This window comes from Betta splendens, chromosome 2 (assembly GCF_900634795.4).
Source record: "Betta splendens chromosome 2, fBetSpl5.4, whole genome shotgun sequence".
In the NCBI taxonomy this organism is placed as follows: domain Eukaryota; kingdom Metazoa; phylum Chordata; class Actinopteri; order Anabantiformes; family Osphronemidae; genus Betta; species Betta splendens.
Genome location: NC_040882.2, coordinates 21,574,691 through 21,591,528, shown reverse-complemented (window position 1 = coordinate 21,591,528; position 16,838 = coordinate 21,574,691). Strand labels below are relative to the sequence as shown.

At 42.1% G+C, this 16,838-nt stretch overlaps 3 protein-coding genes and 1 pseudogene across 22 annotated transcripts in view; 1 reads left to right on the top strand and 3 right to left on the bottom strand.

The window, feature by feature from the left end:
• Positions 1 to 974: 974 nt before the first annotated feature.
• LOC114867606 (prostaglandin reductase 1-like) lies at positions 975 to 4,737 on the bottom strand (annotated as a pseudogene).
• Positions 4,738 to 5,644: 907 nt separating this feature from the next.
• Positions 5,645 to 8,815, bottom strand: LOC114851416 (prostaglandin reductase 1-like). Of its 2 annotated transcripts, none has more exons than XM_029143325.3 (9): positions 8,675 to 8,815; positions 7,924 to 8,048; positions 7,773 to 7,818; positions 7,630 to 7,689; positions 7,094 to 7,261; positions 6,700 to 6,973; positions 6,365 to 6,470; positions 6,079 to 6,197; positions 5,645 to 5,953 (listed from the first exon to the last, which is right to left on the bottom strand). In XM_029143325.3, the coding sequence occupies exons 2-9, from the start codon at positions 8,027 to 8,029 to the stop codon at positions 5,843 to 5,845; spliced, it is 990 nt and encodes a 329-aa protein (XP_028999158.1). In that variant the 5' UTR covers positions 8,030 to 8,048; positions 8,675 to 8,815; the 3' UTR covers positions 5,645 to 5,842. The 2 variants fall into 2 exon arrangements, with proteins under 2 accessions (XP_028999158.1, XP_055359197.1); XM_055503222.1 differs by lacking the exon at positions 8,675 to 8,815 and adding an exon at positions 8,197 to 8,655.
• A 200-nt stretch (positions 8,816 to 9,015) lies between these two features.
• Positions 9,016 to 12,694, bottom strand: LOC114851415 (prostaglandin reductase 1-like). Of its 2 annotated transcripts, none has more exons than XM_029143323.3 (9): positions 12,563 to 12,694; positions 11,626 to 11,735; positions 11,421 to 11,466; positions 11,257 to 11,316; positions 10,756 to 10,923; positions 10,378 to 10,651; positions 10,168 to 10,273; positions 9,734 to 9,852; positions 9,016 to 9,637 (listed from the first exon to the last, which is right to left on the bottom strand). In XM_029143323.3, exons 2-9 carry the CDS (start codon positions 11,729 to 11,731, stop codon positions 9,527 to 9,529), a joined length of 990 nt encoding a protein of 329 aa, XP_028999156.1. In that variant the 5' UTR covers positions 11,732 to 11,735; positions 12,563 to 12,694; the 3' UTR covers positions 9,016 to 9,526. The 2 variants fall into 2 exon arrangements, with proteins under 2 accessions (XP_028999156.1, XP_028999157.1); XM_029143324.3 differs by lacking the exon at positions 12,563 to 12,694 and adding an exon at positions 12,352 to 12,504.
• Positions 12,693 to 16,838, top strand: part of LOC114851413 (HAUS augmin-like complex subunit 3) — a 42,373-nt gene continuing 38,227 nt past the window's right edge. For 10 of the 18 annotated variants that reach the window (XR_008692837.1, XR_008692834.1, XR_008692832.1 and 7 more), the window contains exon 1: positions 12,696 to 12,811. Coding sequence is in view for 4 of the 18 variants with exons in the window: in XM_029143317.3 (XP_028999150.1) it covers positions 13,442 to 14,458; positions 14,623 to 14,832; positions 15,015 to 15,247; positions 15,418 to 15,703; positions 16,067 to 16,324 (2,004 nt within the window). In the remaining 14 variants the exon portion in view is untranslated. Of the gene's footprint in view, positions 12,812 to 13,406; positions 14,459 to 14,622; positions 14,833 to 15,014; positions 15,248 to 15,417; positions 15,704 to 15,737; positions 15,752 to 16,066; positions 16,815 to 16,838 lie in introns of those variants that run through there. The other 8 variants (XR_008692848.1, XR_008692842.1, XM_029143321.2 and 5 more) reach the window with 7 other exon arrangements.

Here is a 16,838-nt window from a genome sequence, read left to right as displayed (position 1 = left end):
CAACTAACTGCTGATGTAATTGTGTTTTTTGTGTTTGTACAGTACCAACAAGCACGTGGTTCACTTTGTCGTCGTCTGCACATCACTAAACAGTATCTTCCTCAAATGGCTTTTATTTTCATTGCTACATATATTTTAACTTTGCATAAAACAATGTGTTGTAACAGACTCCAAGGTATCAAAATTACGTTTTCGTGTTTACGTTGACATCACTTGGATAAAGTATCACAGCCGTACAGAAATAAATGTAACAGAACTCTCCTAAACAAATCAACCGTCCAAAAGATACCGCTTCTTAACATAAGATTAGATAAGTACTAATGTTTAAGTATTATTTCACTGTTCCAAAAGGGTTAATTCAAGTCAGAATGACTTGACAGAATCAGGATTTACCGTAAATGACGGAGTCAGCGCAGACCAACTCCACGTACCGCCTTCTGCGATGTCACGTGCATGTCTTGCAGTCATTACGTAATTTCCATGAATGGTTTTACAAAGACCCATATGGGCGTTGACCACTGGACACCCCTATAAATACTCTGTGCTAAAATCAGAAAAAAACTGTTACATCATATATAAACATTAACTGCATCATTATTCAACAACTGCAAGTTGTTCTTAATATATTTTCAGTAAATGGTTTCTGACTTAAAAATATAATATTAAGAGTGTGTAGTAAATGATTGAGTCACTACAATAACATTAAATCTTGCAGTTCATGCCCACAATGTCATGTTAATGCTATTGTGTAAAAAAAGACGTCTCCTATAGATGCAGATGCAGAAGCTCCCAACTCTAATTCAAATGGATTGAACCACGTGTTGCTCTGCAGCACTATAACTCACCTTGACAGGCTAACAGCAGCCTACGTAACCATGGAGCCCAGACTCTCCACAGCCTTATGAAATTCAAATGAGCATCTACAATCAGTTCCTGTTTCAAAACAGAAAAGACAATGTGCAATTCTGTTTCCTTTCAACCTTTATTCGCATGTATAAATGATCAGTTTTGAATGGTTCTGAGGCCAAGTTGTTCATCATGGTAGAGGCAGAATTACTTTTTCTGTCAAAGCTTTAAAAAACTGACATTATAATGTTTCAGATTGAACTCTTATAAATATGGAAAAGCATAAAACTACCAAGCAAAGATAGATTATTTTTGATTAACTGTTATGTTTCTCTTGCTCATTCTTCATATATGAATAACTTCTATGAATGATTTGAGACATATCAATAATCCTGATTTGTGTCTTGATCCTTTGGTTCACATCAAACTGCGACAACAGCTTTGCCGATGTTTTCCCCCCTCAGCATCCCCATGAACGCAGCTGGCATGTTTTCAAAGCCTCTTGTGACGTGCTCCCTGGTCCTCAGTTTGCCCTGCACATGCAAAAAGAAATAAGAGACGGGAATTATACTGAAGGCAAACATAATCCCACTGACAGAGGCGGCATGTGCAGTATTGCAAAATAAATACATAGCAAAAATGAGGGCAAAAATTATGGACAATCTTAGTAACTGACATGTACAGAAATTCATAATTGCAATTCATGTTTTGATTAAATAAATGACCAACCTCTTTGAACCATGTCATCAGTCTCTTGAGGGATTCAGGGTGTTTATGCTGCCACCTGCTTTGTATGAGGCCTTCCATCTTAATCTGTTTGTGGATCATAGTCAGGTACGGATATGGGCCTGGCACCGACAGAGTGGTAATAATTATAATCCAAGTAAAGAGACCATGTCTGCATCTAGGAACACAGTGTCTCCCTCTAGTGGACACGAGTATAAATACACGTAAAGTTAAGTGAAATTGACCGACCTGTCTGAGGTTTGGAGTCATTGTATATAGAAATACTGCCACACAGAGCTATTCTCCCAAAGTCCTTCATTTGTTCCAAGGCAACGGTCGTAAACGGACCTCCCACCTGCAACCGAGACGACGGGCCAAGCAAGAAGTGAGGAGTTTTTATCAGTTGATACTAGTTGATTAATTACAGAACATTTGGTCCCATTACAAAAGCAGTGATCAGACGCGTTTTGCGTACGTTGTCAAAGTAGCAGTCGTATCCGTCTGGAGAAGCCTTCCTCAGAGCCTCCTCCAGGGATCCTACAGTCTTGTAGTTGAAGGCCTCATCAAAGCCCAGCTCTTTAACAAATGCCACCTTTGCATCGGAGCCTGCTGAACCCACCACCTTGCAGCCCTTTATTTTGGCGATCTGGCCCACCACAGAGCCCACGGCCCCGCTGCAGCGTTGACCAGCAGGGTGTCGCCCTCCTGGAGCCCCAAGACCTCCTCGATGCCGTACAGAGCGGTCAGTCTGCGGAGGAGAAGGACGTCAAAGAATGTTCACTGCGTGGGTCCACCTTCATCAAGAAAACTTACACCTTAGTTAATCTGTGCATTGTTTATTTGGGTCTTCAGCAAATAAAACTGAAAAAGGTAGGACATAAACACAACCGGATATAATTAAGCTACTTTTAAGCTACTTTTGCTTTTCCAAGCAGTTTGGCTTCATACATATAGAAATGTTTAAATGAGATGAGGCCACAGGCCTTTCATCTACAACTGTAAGTGCTTGATTTGTCCACAAGGGGGCAGCATCTGCATAACAAGCAGATACTAGAAAGGTCTTTACATAAAGCTTCACACATGGTGACTAAGATTAAAGGACTTTTAATGAAGTAGCACGTTGTAGCCTACGTTTTTAAAGTTGACCTCCTGTACCTCATAAGCATCACTTGCATCTTTAACATTAAGCCAGTGTTTTTGAAAATAGAGCCAGAAAATTATGCAAAGCCTGGTTACCAGGTTGAATACTGCACTGTACAACCACACATGCAGTTAATGTGTCTCACCCTGATATGAACCTCACTCTGTCATGAACCTCACCCTGTCATGAACCTCACCCTGTCATGAACCTCACCCTGGCATAACCTCACCCTGTCATGAACCTCACCCTGGCATGAACCTCACCCTGTCATGAACCTCACCCTGGCATAACCTCACCCTGGCATAACCTCACCCTGTCATGAACCTCACCCTGGCATGAATCTCACCCTGGCATGAACCTCACCCTGTCATGAACCTCACCCTGGCATGAATCTCACCCTGGCATGAACCTCACCCTGTCATGAACCTCACCCTGTCATGAACCTCACCCTGGCATAACCTCACCCTGGCATAACCTCACCCTGTCATGAAGCTCACTCTGTCATGAATCTCACCCTGGCATGAACCTCACCCTGGCATAACCTCACCCTGTCATGAACCTCACCCTGGCATGAACCTCACCCTGGCATGAACCTCACCCTGTCATGAACCTCACCCTGGCATGCCGATGGCTCCCAAAGCCAGCGACATGGGGACGTCTTGAGGCCAGTCGGCCGGGACGGGGACGAAGCCTTTCCCATCGCAGACTGTGTGGGTTCTCCATCCACACGATGCAACAACATGTGTTCCCACAGGAAAAGCTGAGTTGTTGCTTTGGATCACCCTACAGAAAAACAGAACCACCACCATCAAAACAGATTCAAGACTTAGACTGAGCTATGTCTATATATTAAGGCACACAAAAAACTTCATTTCATGATCAATTTAGTTCATCATGTAAATGTTAGGCCTTGTGCAAAATATGTTTTTCACTAAAAACAGATTTTTCATTTGAATATTCATGGTGGGTTTGTCCAGTTTTGCTGAGTCACTGTGAATTAAAGGCTCCAGTCATTAATGACAGGTGCAGATTGTGTTTTACCTCAGCAAACACCAGGTAGACAAACAGTGGCAGATAACGTGTGTGTGTGTGTGTGTGTGTGTGTGTGTGTGTGTGTGTGTGTGTGTGTGTGTGTGTGTGTGTGTGTGTGTGTGTGTGTGTGTGTGTGTGTGTGTTTCTTACTTGGCCACTTGAGTTCCAATCATCACATCACCTACTTTCATGCTAAATTTACTGAATGTCCTGTAGAGATGAAGAGTGAACCATTTCATTCATCAATTATAATCTTAAAGTCCTATTTATCGATTAATCACGTAGGAGTGTGTTCACAGTAACTCAGCACCTGCAGACATGTGTGTGCATGCTTACCTCATGTACGGGTCGACGCTGACGAACTCTGCTTCCAGAAGCACCTCTGGCACAAAAAGAGACCAGAGTCAAACAACGATCAAGCTCCTTAAACAGCGACTCACTAGTAATGAACGCTACAGTGAACAATAGTGATCGTACCCCCGTGTTTCAGCCTGGGAAGCTGCTCCACCTTCAGCTTAAAGTCGCTGTCCTTTGGGAAGCCGTCAAAGTGCTTAGTCATGGTCCAGGCCTGAGCTCGCACCATGGTTCTACGAGAGGAGCAAACGAGACTGAAGACACTGTCTCTTTTTTGAGGCTCCCTCACATTCCCAACACAATGATTGCAGAGCAGGTGCATTGGAAGAAGTTCCTCTTATCTCGTTTTACTCACACAAAACAAACCATAAATGAAATTATGTAAACAGGTCATGTCAATGACTTGACTGGTCCTTGGAATTTATACTTTTGGAAGAAAAAAGTCAATACCATAAAACTGTTAAGACGACAGCCTGTCAACAGTATCATGAGACTGGTTCTATGTGAAGACCCAGTCAAATCCTAATTCATCAGCTCATCCTCATTACAATCATGTATCTGTGTAATCTTACCAATTGTCGTTCACCGAGGAGCTGCAGGCTCAGTGAGCGGCAGCAGGCTGCGGCCACATGTTAAAGGAACGGGAGAGGAGAAGGGGAGGGACGGGTGGCAGTTCTTTGAATCCGATTGGCAACAAACCTCAGCTCAGACGTGGACTTTGATAAAAGACGTCACGACGTCCTTGCATTTTGACCTGAGGTCCCTTCGTAGCGTGCAGCTGGGTTTGCATCGTATTTATCAGGTCTGGTGACGCAGCAGAGCTTGGCTCCAGTGGGATCGCATCTCTGGGCATCCACATGCAGCCTATCCAGGCTCTGCCCCACTGAGCCATCATCATCACCAGCTGTTTGCTTCACAGAAGCCTGCTGCATCTCAGGGTCGACGAAGGCGGCACAGAAGCAGCCGAGATGAGCGGAACTCAGGTCGACCTGCTTTGATGCATGTCAGCTTGTTCCTCGTCCAAGCGTGAAACGTTTACAACGAATTTGAAATGAAACACACATGGGTGTCCTGCAGAGGAGCGCTCGTGACCTGTAGCTCCACGCTGGACTCCGCCTGACTTCACAAACTCACCCTTTATCATGAATGGCTCAGTCGCCTTGCTGCTCAGTGTCACTGGAGTTGTGACGTCACATGACCTGCAATGGTTCTGTCAATGTGTGAACGCTGAATAATTATGACATGACTAAATTCACAGATACCATTTATTCAGTTTTCAGGTTTGATTTCATTTAAATTATATAATGGGATGATAATGACATTAATGGGATTCATGAGTATTATTTGTGTTTAATTTTTAAACCTCCACAAAATTAAACAGATTTAAGAAATCTAGATTCCCACTTTCAAACATCTGTATGTTTTAATATTTGTAACTTAAAACACATATGTACTTTTACTGAAACAGGGGTTTGAAAGTTTACCTCTCGTATTCATTTACTCCTTAAGTCATCTTTCAATAAATACCAAAAACACACAATCCAGAACAGTACAGACATCAATTTATTGCTTTTTCTGTGCAGAATTTATACGACGGATTACAAAACTATTCAAATAAACTGGATTAGTGTCTTAATTTGAATTAATTTCGATTAACTGTTGGGTGCGTATTGCTCATTAATCCATGAATGATTTGACACACATCAATAATCCTAATTTGTGTTTTGCTCCTTTTTTTCCACTTTAAACTGCGACGACAGCTTTGCCGATGTTTTCCCCCCTCAGCATCCCCATGAACGCAGCTGGCATGTTTTCAAAGCCTTTTGTGAAGTGCTCCCTGGTCCTCAGTTTGCCCTGCACATGCAAAAATAAATAAGAGACGGCATTATACTGGAGCCAGAAGTGAAGACTAAGGCTACATGTGTTCATTATTTACATGCGGCTCAAGCATCATATTACATGTCTTTTATATCACCAACCTCTTTGAACCATGTCATCAATCGCTTGAGGGATTCAGGGTGTTTATGCTGCCACCTGCCTTGCAAGAAGCCTTCCATCTTAATCTGCTTCTGGATCATAGTCAGGTACGGATACGGGCCTGGCACCGAAAGACGGACGAAGAAATATTTAAGGAAAAAAAAGTATTTCACTGAGAGCAGGAACATGTTTATAAGTGTCAGCCTGCTCTTAAGCAACACAGCGTCACCTAGGGGTAACTGTACAATCAATGTATAAACATGACGTGATGTGTTTCACAGCGCAGACCTGTCTGAGGCGTGGAGTCGTTGTATATAGAAATACTTCCACACACAGCTACCCTCCCAAAGTTCTTCATTTGTTGCAAGGCAGCGGTTGTAAACGGACCTCCCACCTGCAACCGAGACGAGGACAAATATCAACAAAGACTGAGACTACTTCAACATTCATAGTGGAGGCTTCAAATACTCACATTCACCCCAAACTTACAGCCATTACTAGATCAGTAGTAGTGCTTAGCTTTAGCTGGGAATGGACCCATATGCTACAATAAGCTATAAAGTTAAAAGACCTATATTTACTAAAATCTGTCTTATAAAGGAAGGCAGTGGTCATGTGCTTACGTTGTCAAAGTAGCAGTCGTATCCGTCTGGAGAAGCCTTCCTCAGAGCCTCCTCCAGGGATCCTACAGTCTTGTAGTTGAAGGCCTCATCAAAGCCCAGCTCTTTAACAAATGCCACCTTTGCATCGGAGCCTGCTGAACCCACCACCTTGCAGCCCTTTATTTTGGCGATCTGGCCCACCACAGAGCCCACGGCCCCCGCTGCAGCGTTGACCAGCAGGGTGTCGCCCTCCTGGAGCCCCAAGACCTCCTCGATGCCGTACAGAGCGGTCAGTCTGCGGAGGAGAAGGACGTCAAAGAACAGTTCACAGAAGTAAAGCACACCAAGCTGACTATTTAGGCTGCGTTATGTACATTCAATACCAACACAGACAAGCTACTGCGGCGTGCGGTACCCTGGCATGCCGATGGCCCCCAGAGCCTGGGACAGCAACACGTCCTGAGGCCACTCAGCCATGACGGGGACGAGGTCGGTTCCATCGCTGACCGTGTGGGTTCTCCATCCGCAACGAGCAACAACATGCGTTCCCACAGTAAATGATGGGTTATTACTTTGAATCACCCTGAGGAGAAACACGAAACAAGTGCGTGAAAGCTGTAATCTGGTAATGAAGCGTTTCTCATCCTTTAACTTTTACTCCTAATGCCACTGAGCTTCAAAGTAAGGAAAAACATGTAACGTGGGTCTGAAAGCATTTATTTTGTGGTTTGGTCATGGAGTGATTTGTTGTACTTCAACAGAATCCTTCCCAGTAAAAAGAGTACGCATCAAAACCCTCGGCCAAGAAAGTGAATCAAAGGCTGCGGTAACTGACAACAGGTGCAGGCCATGATGAATATCAGTAAACGCCAGACACACAAAGTACACAATAACTGAAAAAAGAGGCATGAGGCATGTGTGTGTGTGTGTGTGTGTGTGTTTGTTGCCTACTTGGCCACTTGAGTTCCAATCATCACATCCCCTTGTTTCATGCGCCATGTGCTGTACGCCCTGAAGAAACATGACAGCGTCACAGCCAGGAAGCTCATGTTGTGTGAGTGTTCACTGATGACTGACGGCTCAGCTCTGCTCACCTCATGTACGGGTCAACGCTGAGGAACACCGCCTCCAGAAGCACCTCTGAAACAGGACCAGACACTCATTTCCTGCTCCTTAACGCTTGCTAAAGACAACAAACAGCATAATCGCGTGTCCTCCCTGCAGTAACAGACAACTTCTTCTTACCCCCATGTTTGAGCTCGGGGAGCTCCTCCACCTTCAGCTCAAAGTCGCTGTCCTGTGGGAAGCCGTGGAAGTGCTTGGTCAGAATCCAGGCCTGAGCTCGGACCATGATTCTTTATTTGTGTCAGCTGGAGAGACGGCACAGCAACAAAACCCCCAGGATGTCACACACGCTGATCCATCCAGTTACTAAAGATGCTATAAAAACTAGAGTAAAGCCCATTTCTAAGAAGAAGGCCTCTGTTTTACAGTAAGTGAACCTGTAACAAATCTTACCCAATATTAGTTGGGTATGTACAGTAAATAAAACTTTGCTTGCTTCTTGCTTTTTTCACTAGCTTCCTGTTAAAGCAGTGCAGGTACATTGTTCCTGTTCCTCTGGTGACCTCCTTGGATTATCTACGGGTATAACAACTTCACCAGCAGTGTGAGAGTGAAAACAAAACACACACTTAAGCAGGAAGAAGCAGGTATAATAAATTTGTTTACACAACCCAGTCATGTCACGGTGTTGCTTTGGAATATGTTTTTAAGCTAGAAAGCAAATATACGGCTGACAATGCCGTTTTAAATTGATGTAAAGTCTACATGGAAAACAATGGCTTTTAATTTGAAAACACAAAGACTGTGAAGATAAAGCTTGAGGGGACGAGAAACGTCCCTTGAGCCTGCCTTTTTCTTACTGATGCCTATTATCACTAATATCAGGCAGGGTCTGCCTCGTTTACTGAACACTTAATATAACTTCACTTACCAGTTGCCGATCTTAAGAAACAAAAGGCAGAAGTGCAGAATTCAGGCAGGAGCTGTTGCAGGTTTTGAAAGCATGGGCGGAGACAGGGCGGAGCTAGTCCACCCATCGCTCGATCTGATTGGCTGCGATGTCTGCACCGCTTCCGGTATGAGACCGAGTACGCTACGGGCAAACCCAGAGACGCAGACTCCGACGCGTTCCGACGCCGAAGGATCCAATCGCACAGCTAATCTGTTGCAAATGAACGACGGTTTTTTTTTTTTTAGAAATACTAGTGAAACCTTAGACAAACAAGGTTTCGCCCACAAAACTACCAAATAAATGCATTTGGAACAACAAAAAACGAGGCTTTGACTTTATTGTATTTACCATATAAAAGAAGATAAACAGCTGCCAACAATATAAACAGGTTAATACAGTCTAGTGAACTGAAGGGGTTACTTTCATATTCACGATAAGGTGTCCAGCTATGCATTTTAATCTCTGCTGTTCACTTACAATGTGTTGAGTTTCTATATGGTTCGAATGTTTTAGTTCTTGCATGATTGTGCTGCTTTATTACAAATTTTATAAAGAAAGAAAACTGTAGACACAGACTGAGATTCAAACTATCATAACTGCTTCACCTCAAAGTTTTTCACCTTATTCTCCAGGAAGCCTTTGGACTACTGGGTGACTAACTAGCACAGTCACAAGGAGGACACAGTTCTAAGCCAACTTCAGGTTCAGTGCTTGGCTCATCTAGGTTATTCTAGTGCAGAAATGACCTAAATTCATTTGAGGTGAACTGGTATGTATGTGTCACGTGTTCATTGTTATTTCAAATTTTTAATTCCTTCTTCTCGTTCCACGTCAGACTGAGACAATAGCCTTGCCAATGTTTTGTCCCTTCAGGACCCCTATAAAGGCAGCTGGCATGTTTTCAAAACCTTTTGTAATGTGCTCCCGACCCTGCAGTTTGCCCTGTGGAGGTCGGATAAATAGAGAAGTTAAAACACTAAGACACCTTATAAAACTAGACAATTAGATTGATCAGCCTAGTGATTTTTAATCACCCACCTCATTGATCCATCCCATCAGTCTTTTTAAGGATTCAGGGTTCTTGTGCTCCCATCTAGTCTCCATGAAGCCCTCCATCTTAATTTGCTTGAAGATCATAGTCAGATAGGGGTATGGGCCTAACAGATGGGTGGATAAAAATACATGTGAAGTCAGTTCAATAAAATACACTGCTCAATTTATTTGATCGAAGAATTAATCAACAAATCATTTAAACTTCAGGGATATCAGCCTGTCCAGTTTGGAAGCAAACATTATAAATCAGTTTCGCTTGGAGTTTAGTACAAATGAATGTGAAAACAATTGCAATAAGGTAAAAGCAAGAAAACCATGAAAGAGGAAATGGTTAACACAGACACATTTCTTCACTGGTAATGAAGAAATGCTCAAAAATGAGCACAGCTATCTGTAGTGTAAATAACGAATAAACATACCTGTCTGAGGTGTGGAGTCATTGTACATAGAAATACTTCCACACACAGCTATTCTCCCAAAGTTCTTCATTTGTTGCAAGGCAGCGGTTGTAAATGGGCCTCCCACCTACAACCAGCACAGAGCAAAAGAAGAACCATGGGAGGATAATAACCAAACAGGAAGTGCTCAGATAAATTGTTTTGTCTTGGAAGTACACGTCTGCTGCTTACATTGTCAAAGTAGCAGTCGTATCCATCTGGAGAAGCCTTCCTCAGAGCCTCCTCCAGGGATCCTACAGTCTTGTAGTTGAAGGCCTCATCAAAGCCCAGCTCTTTAACAAATGCCACCTTTGCATCGGAGCCTGCTGAACCCACCACCTTGCAGCCCTTTATTTTGGCGATCTGGCCCACCACAGAGCCCACGGCCCCCGCTGCAGCGTTGACCAGCAGAGTGTCGCCCTCCTGGAGCCCCAAGACCTCCTCGATGCCGTACAGAGCGGTCAGTCTGCAGAGGGACAAAGAGTAAAGGAACAGTTCACAGAAGTAAATCACACTGTTTTCTTCATTGAGGTGCTTTTTTAACCTGGGTTCTGTACATTCAATACCAACCCTGGCATGCCGATGGCTCCCAAAGCCAGTGACATTGGGACATTTTGGGGCCAGTCAGCCATGAGGGTTGTTAGGCCTTTCCCATCGCAGACTGTGTGGGTTCTCCATCCACAAGATGCAACAACATGTGTTCCTACGGGAAAAGCTGAGTTGTTGCTTTGGATCACCCTACAGAGAAACAGAACCACATCAAAACAGATTCAAAACTTAGACTGTAGGCCACTGAGCTATGTCTATATATAAAGCACACACACAAAACCTTTTATGTTCAATTTTGTTCTCATTGTGTAAATTTATGTATCTTAAGCCTGGCAAATAGGTTCTTTACTGAAAAGTGATATTTTTTTGGATATTTATTGTGGGTTTGTCCATTTTTACTGAGTCACTGTGAATTAAAGGCTCCATTCATTAATAATAGGTGCAGATTGTGTTTTACCTCAGTAAACACCAGGTAGACAAACAGTGGCATATAACGTGTGTGTTTTAAGGTGTGTTTCTTACCTGGCCACTTGAGTTCCAATCATCACATCGCCTTCATTTAAAGAGAAACAACTGACCAGCCTAAGGAGACAGCCCTCTTGTTACATTTTAAAATTATTATTATTATTTTAAAAGATAGATATTTAGAATAATTCTGAATGGTTTCAACTGCGTGATCCACTCACCTCATGTATGGGTCAACACTTAGAAATACTGCCTCCAGAAGCACCTCTGTAACAAAAAGGTCAAAAACAAAAAAAGCTGTGTAACCTGAGGTAACCTGTGTTACCTGAAGTAAACAGTGACCTTTATTCTTCATTTCATGTTCGACATACGATAACTACCTGTTGAATCCTAAGTAAAGTGCTTAACCAGACAAAATGATCATACCCCCATCTCTTGGTTCAGGAAGTTCCTCCACCTTTAGCTCAAAGTTGCTATCATCTGGGAATCCATCAAAGTGCTTTGCGAGGTTCCACACCTGAGCTTGGACCATGATTCTGGTAAAAACAGAGCATATGACGATACAGTTGCAACAAAATGTAAGAAATATTTGCAATTTCCTGGATTTGCAAATCACATATAAACTGTTAATGCAGAAAAAAGTGAGATACTTTAATCACACGATGTCTACATGTAATGACTCAATGCAAGTGTAAAATGTAACATATTAGAGGAACACTCTACAACATGTATGCGCTGACATGTAATGTTTACATACTGATTAAAGACACAAGCTGAAATGTTATTCCGCAAGGGGTACTGGAGACCATTCCAGTTGGCTTCTTGCACTTTCTGGTATTTGAATTTATACCCACAATCTGTGCAGTGCTCCTTATTATTATTATTATTATTATTATTATTATTATTATTATTATTATTATTATATTTTACTGTTTGATTAAGACAGATGGGTATCCTTACTTGTTACCTTTAAATTAAAATATACCTGGTATAAGTAGAAAGTCTAGATTTAGAATGCAATTCAAAAGGCATTAAACATCACCACACACATACAAAACGTGTGTGGTGATGGTTAATGGTAAATGCCTTCAAGAGATTACATAACCCAGTGCCATTCAGATTATACAATCTAGTTACTTTTCTATTACTTACTTTTCTATTTCTTTCAACTAACGATGTCAAAACTCACTGAAATTCTGATAACTATGTTTTCGTCTTCTTTAAGTTAATCAAACCGCATTAAAATTATATTTATATACTCATTTAGGTGTTGGTTGCCCTTTCTAATTAAATAAAAGGGAATTTACTCATTCAGGCATGCTGTTCAAGCTACCACACGTTTAGCCCAATTCACTTAACTTACCAACAACTGGCGCCGTTCTCAACAAACAAAAGTTTAGGTTTGTGCCCACAAGTCACAGTGGATGCACCGCGGACGAGGCGACGAGGTACAAGCTTCAATCTCATTGGCTCAAAGGCGACTCATACGCGTGACGGAGGACGTTACGTTTTCCTTACGTACTTACGACGTTTCGCCAGTTTGGATATTTGGCGCGTTTGGCTAACTGCCTGCGCGAGAGGACGGTAATAAGCAGAGTTCCTGATTAAAATTGTAAGTAATGAAAATTAGATTGTTTCCTTTTTTTCGCTACACATGTGGCGATGGTCACAACATAACAAAGTGACGAGTAACTTGGTAGCTAACTCGTAGGTCAGGCACACTTTGAAGCTAGTTGTTGACGTAACCGTTAGATGTAACTAGCTAACTCTTTGACCTAGCTAGTCCATTATGTTAGAAGTTGATGAAACAATATATTTATCCACCTCCGCTATTATGCATTGAATCTACTAACTCATACCTGTTCCTTTTGACTGTAACGGGGTCGTTGTTTCAAGGTTGAATGAATTCAAACGTGCCTCTGTTATATTGCGCTGTACGTAACGAAAGTAATGACCAAATTAAAAAGCTTAGCTGGTGCTATTTAAAAATTTGTTGCAATATATCATATTATGAGAGATTTTTGCTTGCTGCTCATTCAGTGTTGCTCTAGGTTTTTATTGTTATGTTAGCATTTTTGTTTTTCATGGAAGGTGAATGCAAAAAGGTTACAGAAATGAATTACTTTGCCATATCATCTCTGATTTGATTGTTTTTGCTTTAACTAAATGTCTTGGCTATTACATTGTCCTGATATGTGACTGACAAGCACAGAAACAAGAAGAAACACAGTTCTAAACCACAATGTTAGATGGTGGCCAGTTTGTGGAGGCTCTGGGCCGTTTAGGATATCCTGGAACATCATCACTGAAGGCCTCGGAATTTGACTGGCTGTTTGACTGCGCCCCGGAAAACCTTCACTTCTTGCGCTTTTTCTGTCGATCCTTAAACCGAACCAATGTTATCACTACTGAGGAGGCACGCGCTTTTCGGGACCTACGACAGTCTGGCAAGCCAATTCTGGATGAATCGGCTTTGGATGAGGTTCTAAAAACCCTTGGAAGTTCAGATGGAGGTGGTGCAAACATCTTGGGGTCCACTTCATCGTCAGACTGTATGTTTGGGACGGATGTGGATGTCACTATAGAGGACTTGGAGGCAGAGCTGCAAGCATTACGCAGAGAGAAGGAGCTGAAGCAACAACGGTATAACAGGTTACAGGTTGTAACCATTTCCCGTGCAGATGTTGACCTGAGATTAACTGCAGAATTGGAGTCTGCTGCATGCAAACTAAAGAAAACCACTGCCTCTGTTGGGGCAGAGAATGCTGACACCAACACAATGTTACAAAACCTATCAGATGAGGTTAGAAAACTTGCTTCATATCTCCCTGCACGCCCAGAAGCCAAAGAAAAAGAAGAAGCTATTCAATCAAACCCTTCTGCCCCCAAAGGGTACACTGTCCTCCCCTCTCAGTTGTCTTTGGATTCATATCTGCACCAAGAGGAGCTCAACACCAAGACACTGACTACCTTCACCAAGATGCATTTTTTTAATGGAATCTCTGACATTGTTGAGACTTCCTGCTCTGGGCGCTTCCAGATTCTTGACCTGAGTTCTTGTGAAGTTGGAGAGGAGGAAGAGAATGAATATGATGGAAAAGAGACTGAGAAGTGGGTGGTGGAGCGTAGGAGAACAGAAATGGCCAGGCTTCAATGGTCTCATATTGTGACCCAGCACCAGCTGATGAATGCGATGGCAGAGGAGAAAAGTGTCAAAGCTGGACTTGATTGGCTCTCTGAGAAGTCCTCCCATGCTAAGGTAAGCCACCAATAAACACTGTGGCAATTGTAATTGTATTTTCAATCTATTTTAATTATTATTATAATTATAATCATTATCATCTCATTGTATTTATATTCACCTCATTCATACTTAATGGTGTTTTAATCTTAATTCTGATATCTTTATCTTCACTCTACCAGAGCATTTCCAACTCCTCTTCACTGCATGTGCGTCAGGCTGTGTCCAGGAAGGAGCTACAAGCTGTGGAGGCGGAACTTGAGGCTCTGCTTCATGGACCAGTTCTAGCTGCACTTAGGGAATCAGCAAAGCTGCTTAATGTGCCAATAGTAAGGGGAGACCTGGCTCTACAACTGGCCAGGCAGGACTACTACACCTCTAGACAGGATCAGGTTAGTGTGTGACATTACTTTTAGTGATTTTCAAAGTAAATGTGTAATCTGTAGTTAATTACAACAGATATGTTTGTGTTTAATTTCTGCAATACTTGCTTTTTAAATTCTTGTAAGTGTAAGACAATGTGGAAGTAATGATTGACAGTGATATGAAAATAAATTATATTCTCCTCACTTAGGTTCGTGACTATCTCCTCCGTCAGAAGGCGTCATTTGACTTGGTCCTCCTGGCACAAGAGGTAGAATTAAAGAAATGGAGAACGTGTCTGAAGCATCTTGAAGAAGTAAACAGTAGAATGGTAATGGAGGGTAATGCCATGACCTCGAGGATTGAATCCCTTGCTCATCCTGATCTTGCTATCAACCCTAGGCCAAACCCTATTATTAGCAGCAAGGATGCAGCATTTAGCAGGTAAGATCCTGAAATGTATAGATAACACTTCCTTAGTGTTAGTGTAACTGGAGTGGCTCATAAGATGTCATATTATTTTTTGTAGTTTTATACCCGTGTTCTTCTGCAAAATCTGCATAGTGCTTGCTTCTCTGTTAATGCCAGTTTTTGTCCTTTTTAAATGCAATCAGGCTGCTACAGATCCTTGACCATGATTCAGACCATGGGCGATCTGAGCCCTTTCGAACATACGAAGCATTGGACCAAGCTGCCAGTGACCTGGCAGGCAACCTCCAAATGACTCGAGATGCTCTAGGTGGTTCTCGCAGAGAGCAGCATTACACAGCTGCTCGTCTATATGGTGACTGTGAGGCTCTCCATCGATCAATGTACACAGAGCTCCAACAGCTGGTCTTGGGGCCGCAGGTATGTCCAACAGTCAGCACTGACCTGGATCTGCTCTGCCCAAATACACAGGTGGGTTTTTTCCTTTTCTTTTATGTTCTCACAGCAGCAGTCTTTAATGTGAGTCAGTCAATTTTTAAATTACTTATCACCTTTGGTGAGGGAAGCTGGTAACAATAGATTTTTCATTTGCACAATTTTACATATGTCACTGTCGAGTTTCTAATAATAAAAAGACACAGGTTCTGGGTATAAAAAGCCGGGTATGACAAATGGCCCTTACATCGGTTGCCTTACTATATGTCACATGTATGTGTTTTTGTTTCCTGAGTTTGTCTGCTTGAGGATAAATACTCATATTTCTCAGATTCCTTGCTTAGCATGTTGTGATTTGTTCTTTGTAAATTTATTGTCCTGCTCTTTTTGCATCTATAGGAGCTGAAAGTGAAGCTTGTGGAAGCAGAGTCCCAGCTACAGAGTTTGCAGCATTTAATGCAAGAAATCATGGGGGAGACTAAAGTCAAGCGTTTGCAGCTAGAGCGCAGTGCCCTCCTCAGGCGCGAAAGGGAACTGTACATTTATTTTCACTTGGATGCTAGACTACTGCAGAAAATTGTGGAAGATTTGGAGAGCAAATGCCATAAAAGAGAGGCCAGCAGTAGTCAAACCAGTGTGCTTGGGGAGCTTATTTAGGCACTTCAAAGTCAGTGTGTTCTTGTGCCTTATGAGGTCTACCAGATAATGACCACATCCTAGGCTTCAAGAAGAAGAAAGGGATTTGCTGTCTGACGATGTCAGACATAAACCTGATTGATATCTGGACATTCATTTGTTTGACATAATTCTGCACACAATCTCTTAGTCTGATTTAAATAATATTTGTGACAGCAATGAATTTGGGAAAATGAGGTTTGTGATGATTTAAGAGATGTAAATGTATTTCATACTACAGTTTTACATAAAGCAATTGGAGAAATTGTTTTAGAATACTAAATGTAGGTATGTTTTTCTGTTTTTTTTTTGTTTTGTTTTGTTTTTTGTTTGTTTGGCCATCCAATGAATTAAAACAATTATGTTTGGAAGATTTTTTTATTTGAACTTAACAGAACTGGTAAAAATAAAAAAAAATATAATAAAGTAATTTTCTGGTGCTACAGTTGGTACTAAAAATGTGTTTTAGACTTAACTCTGCCTTTTATCTTGTTTA

Excerpts from the sequence above, each read along its gene's own strand:
- LOC114851416 (XM_029143325.3), bottom strand. The coding sequence starts at position 8,029 with ATGGTCCGAGCTCAGGCCTGGATTCTGACCAAGCACTTCCACGGCTTC. Across the intron at positions 6,471-6,699 it reads ACGACTGCTACTTTGACAAC|GTGGGAGGTCCGTTTACAAC; the intron begins GTAAGCACATGA and ends TCTCGGTTGCAG. Across the intron at positions 6,198-6,364 it reads CGACTCCACGCCTCAGACAG|GCCCGTATCCGTACCTGACT; the intron begins GTCTGCGCTGTG and ends TTTCGGTGCCAG.
- LOC114851415 (XM_029143323.3), bottom strand. The coding sequence starts at position 11,731 with ATGGTCCAAGCTCAGGTGTGGAACCTCGCAAAGCACTTTGATGGATTC. Across the intron at positions 11,467-11,625 it reads TCCTGAACCAAGAGATGGGG|AGGTGCTTCTGGAGGCAGTA; the intron begins GTATGATCATTT and ends TTTTTGTTACAG. Across the intron at positions 9,638-9,733 it reads TGATGGGATGGATCAATGAG|GGCAAACTGCAGGGTCGGGA; the intron begins GTGGGTGATTAA and ends CGACCTCCACAG.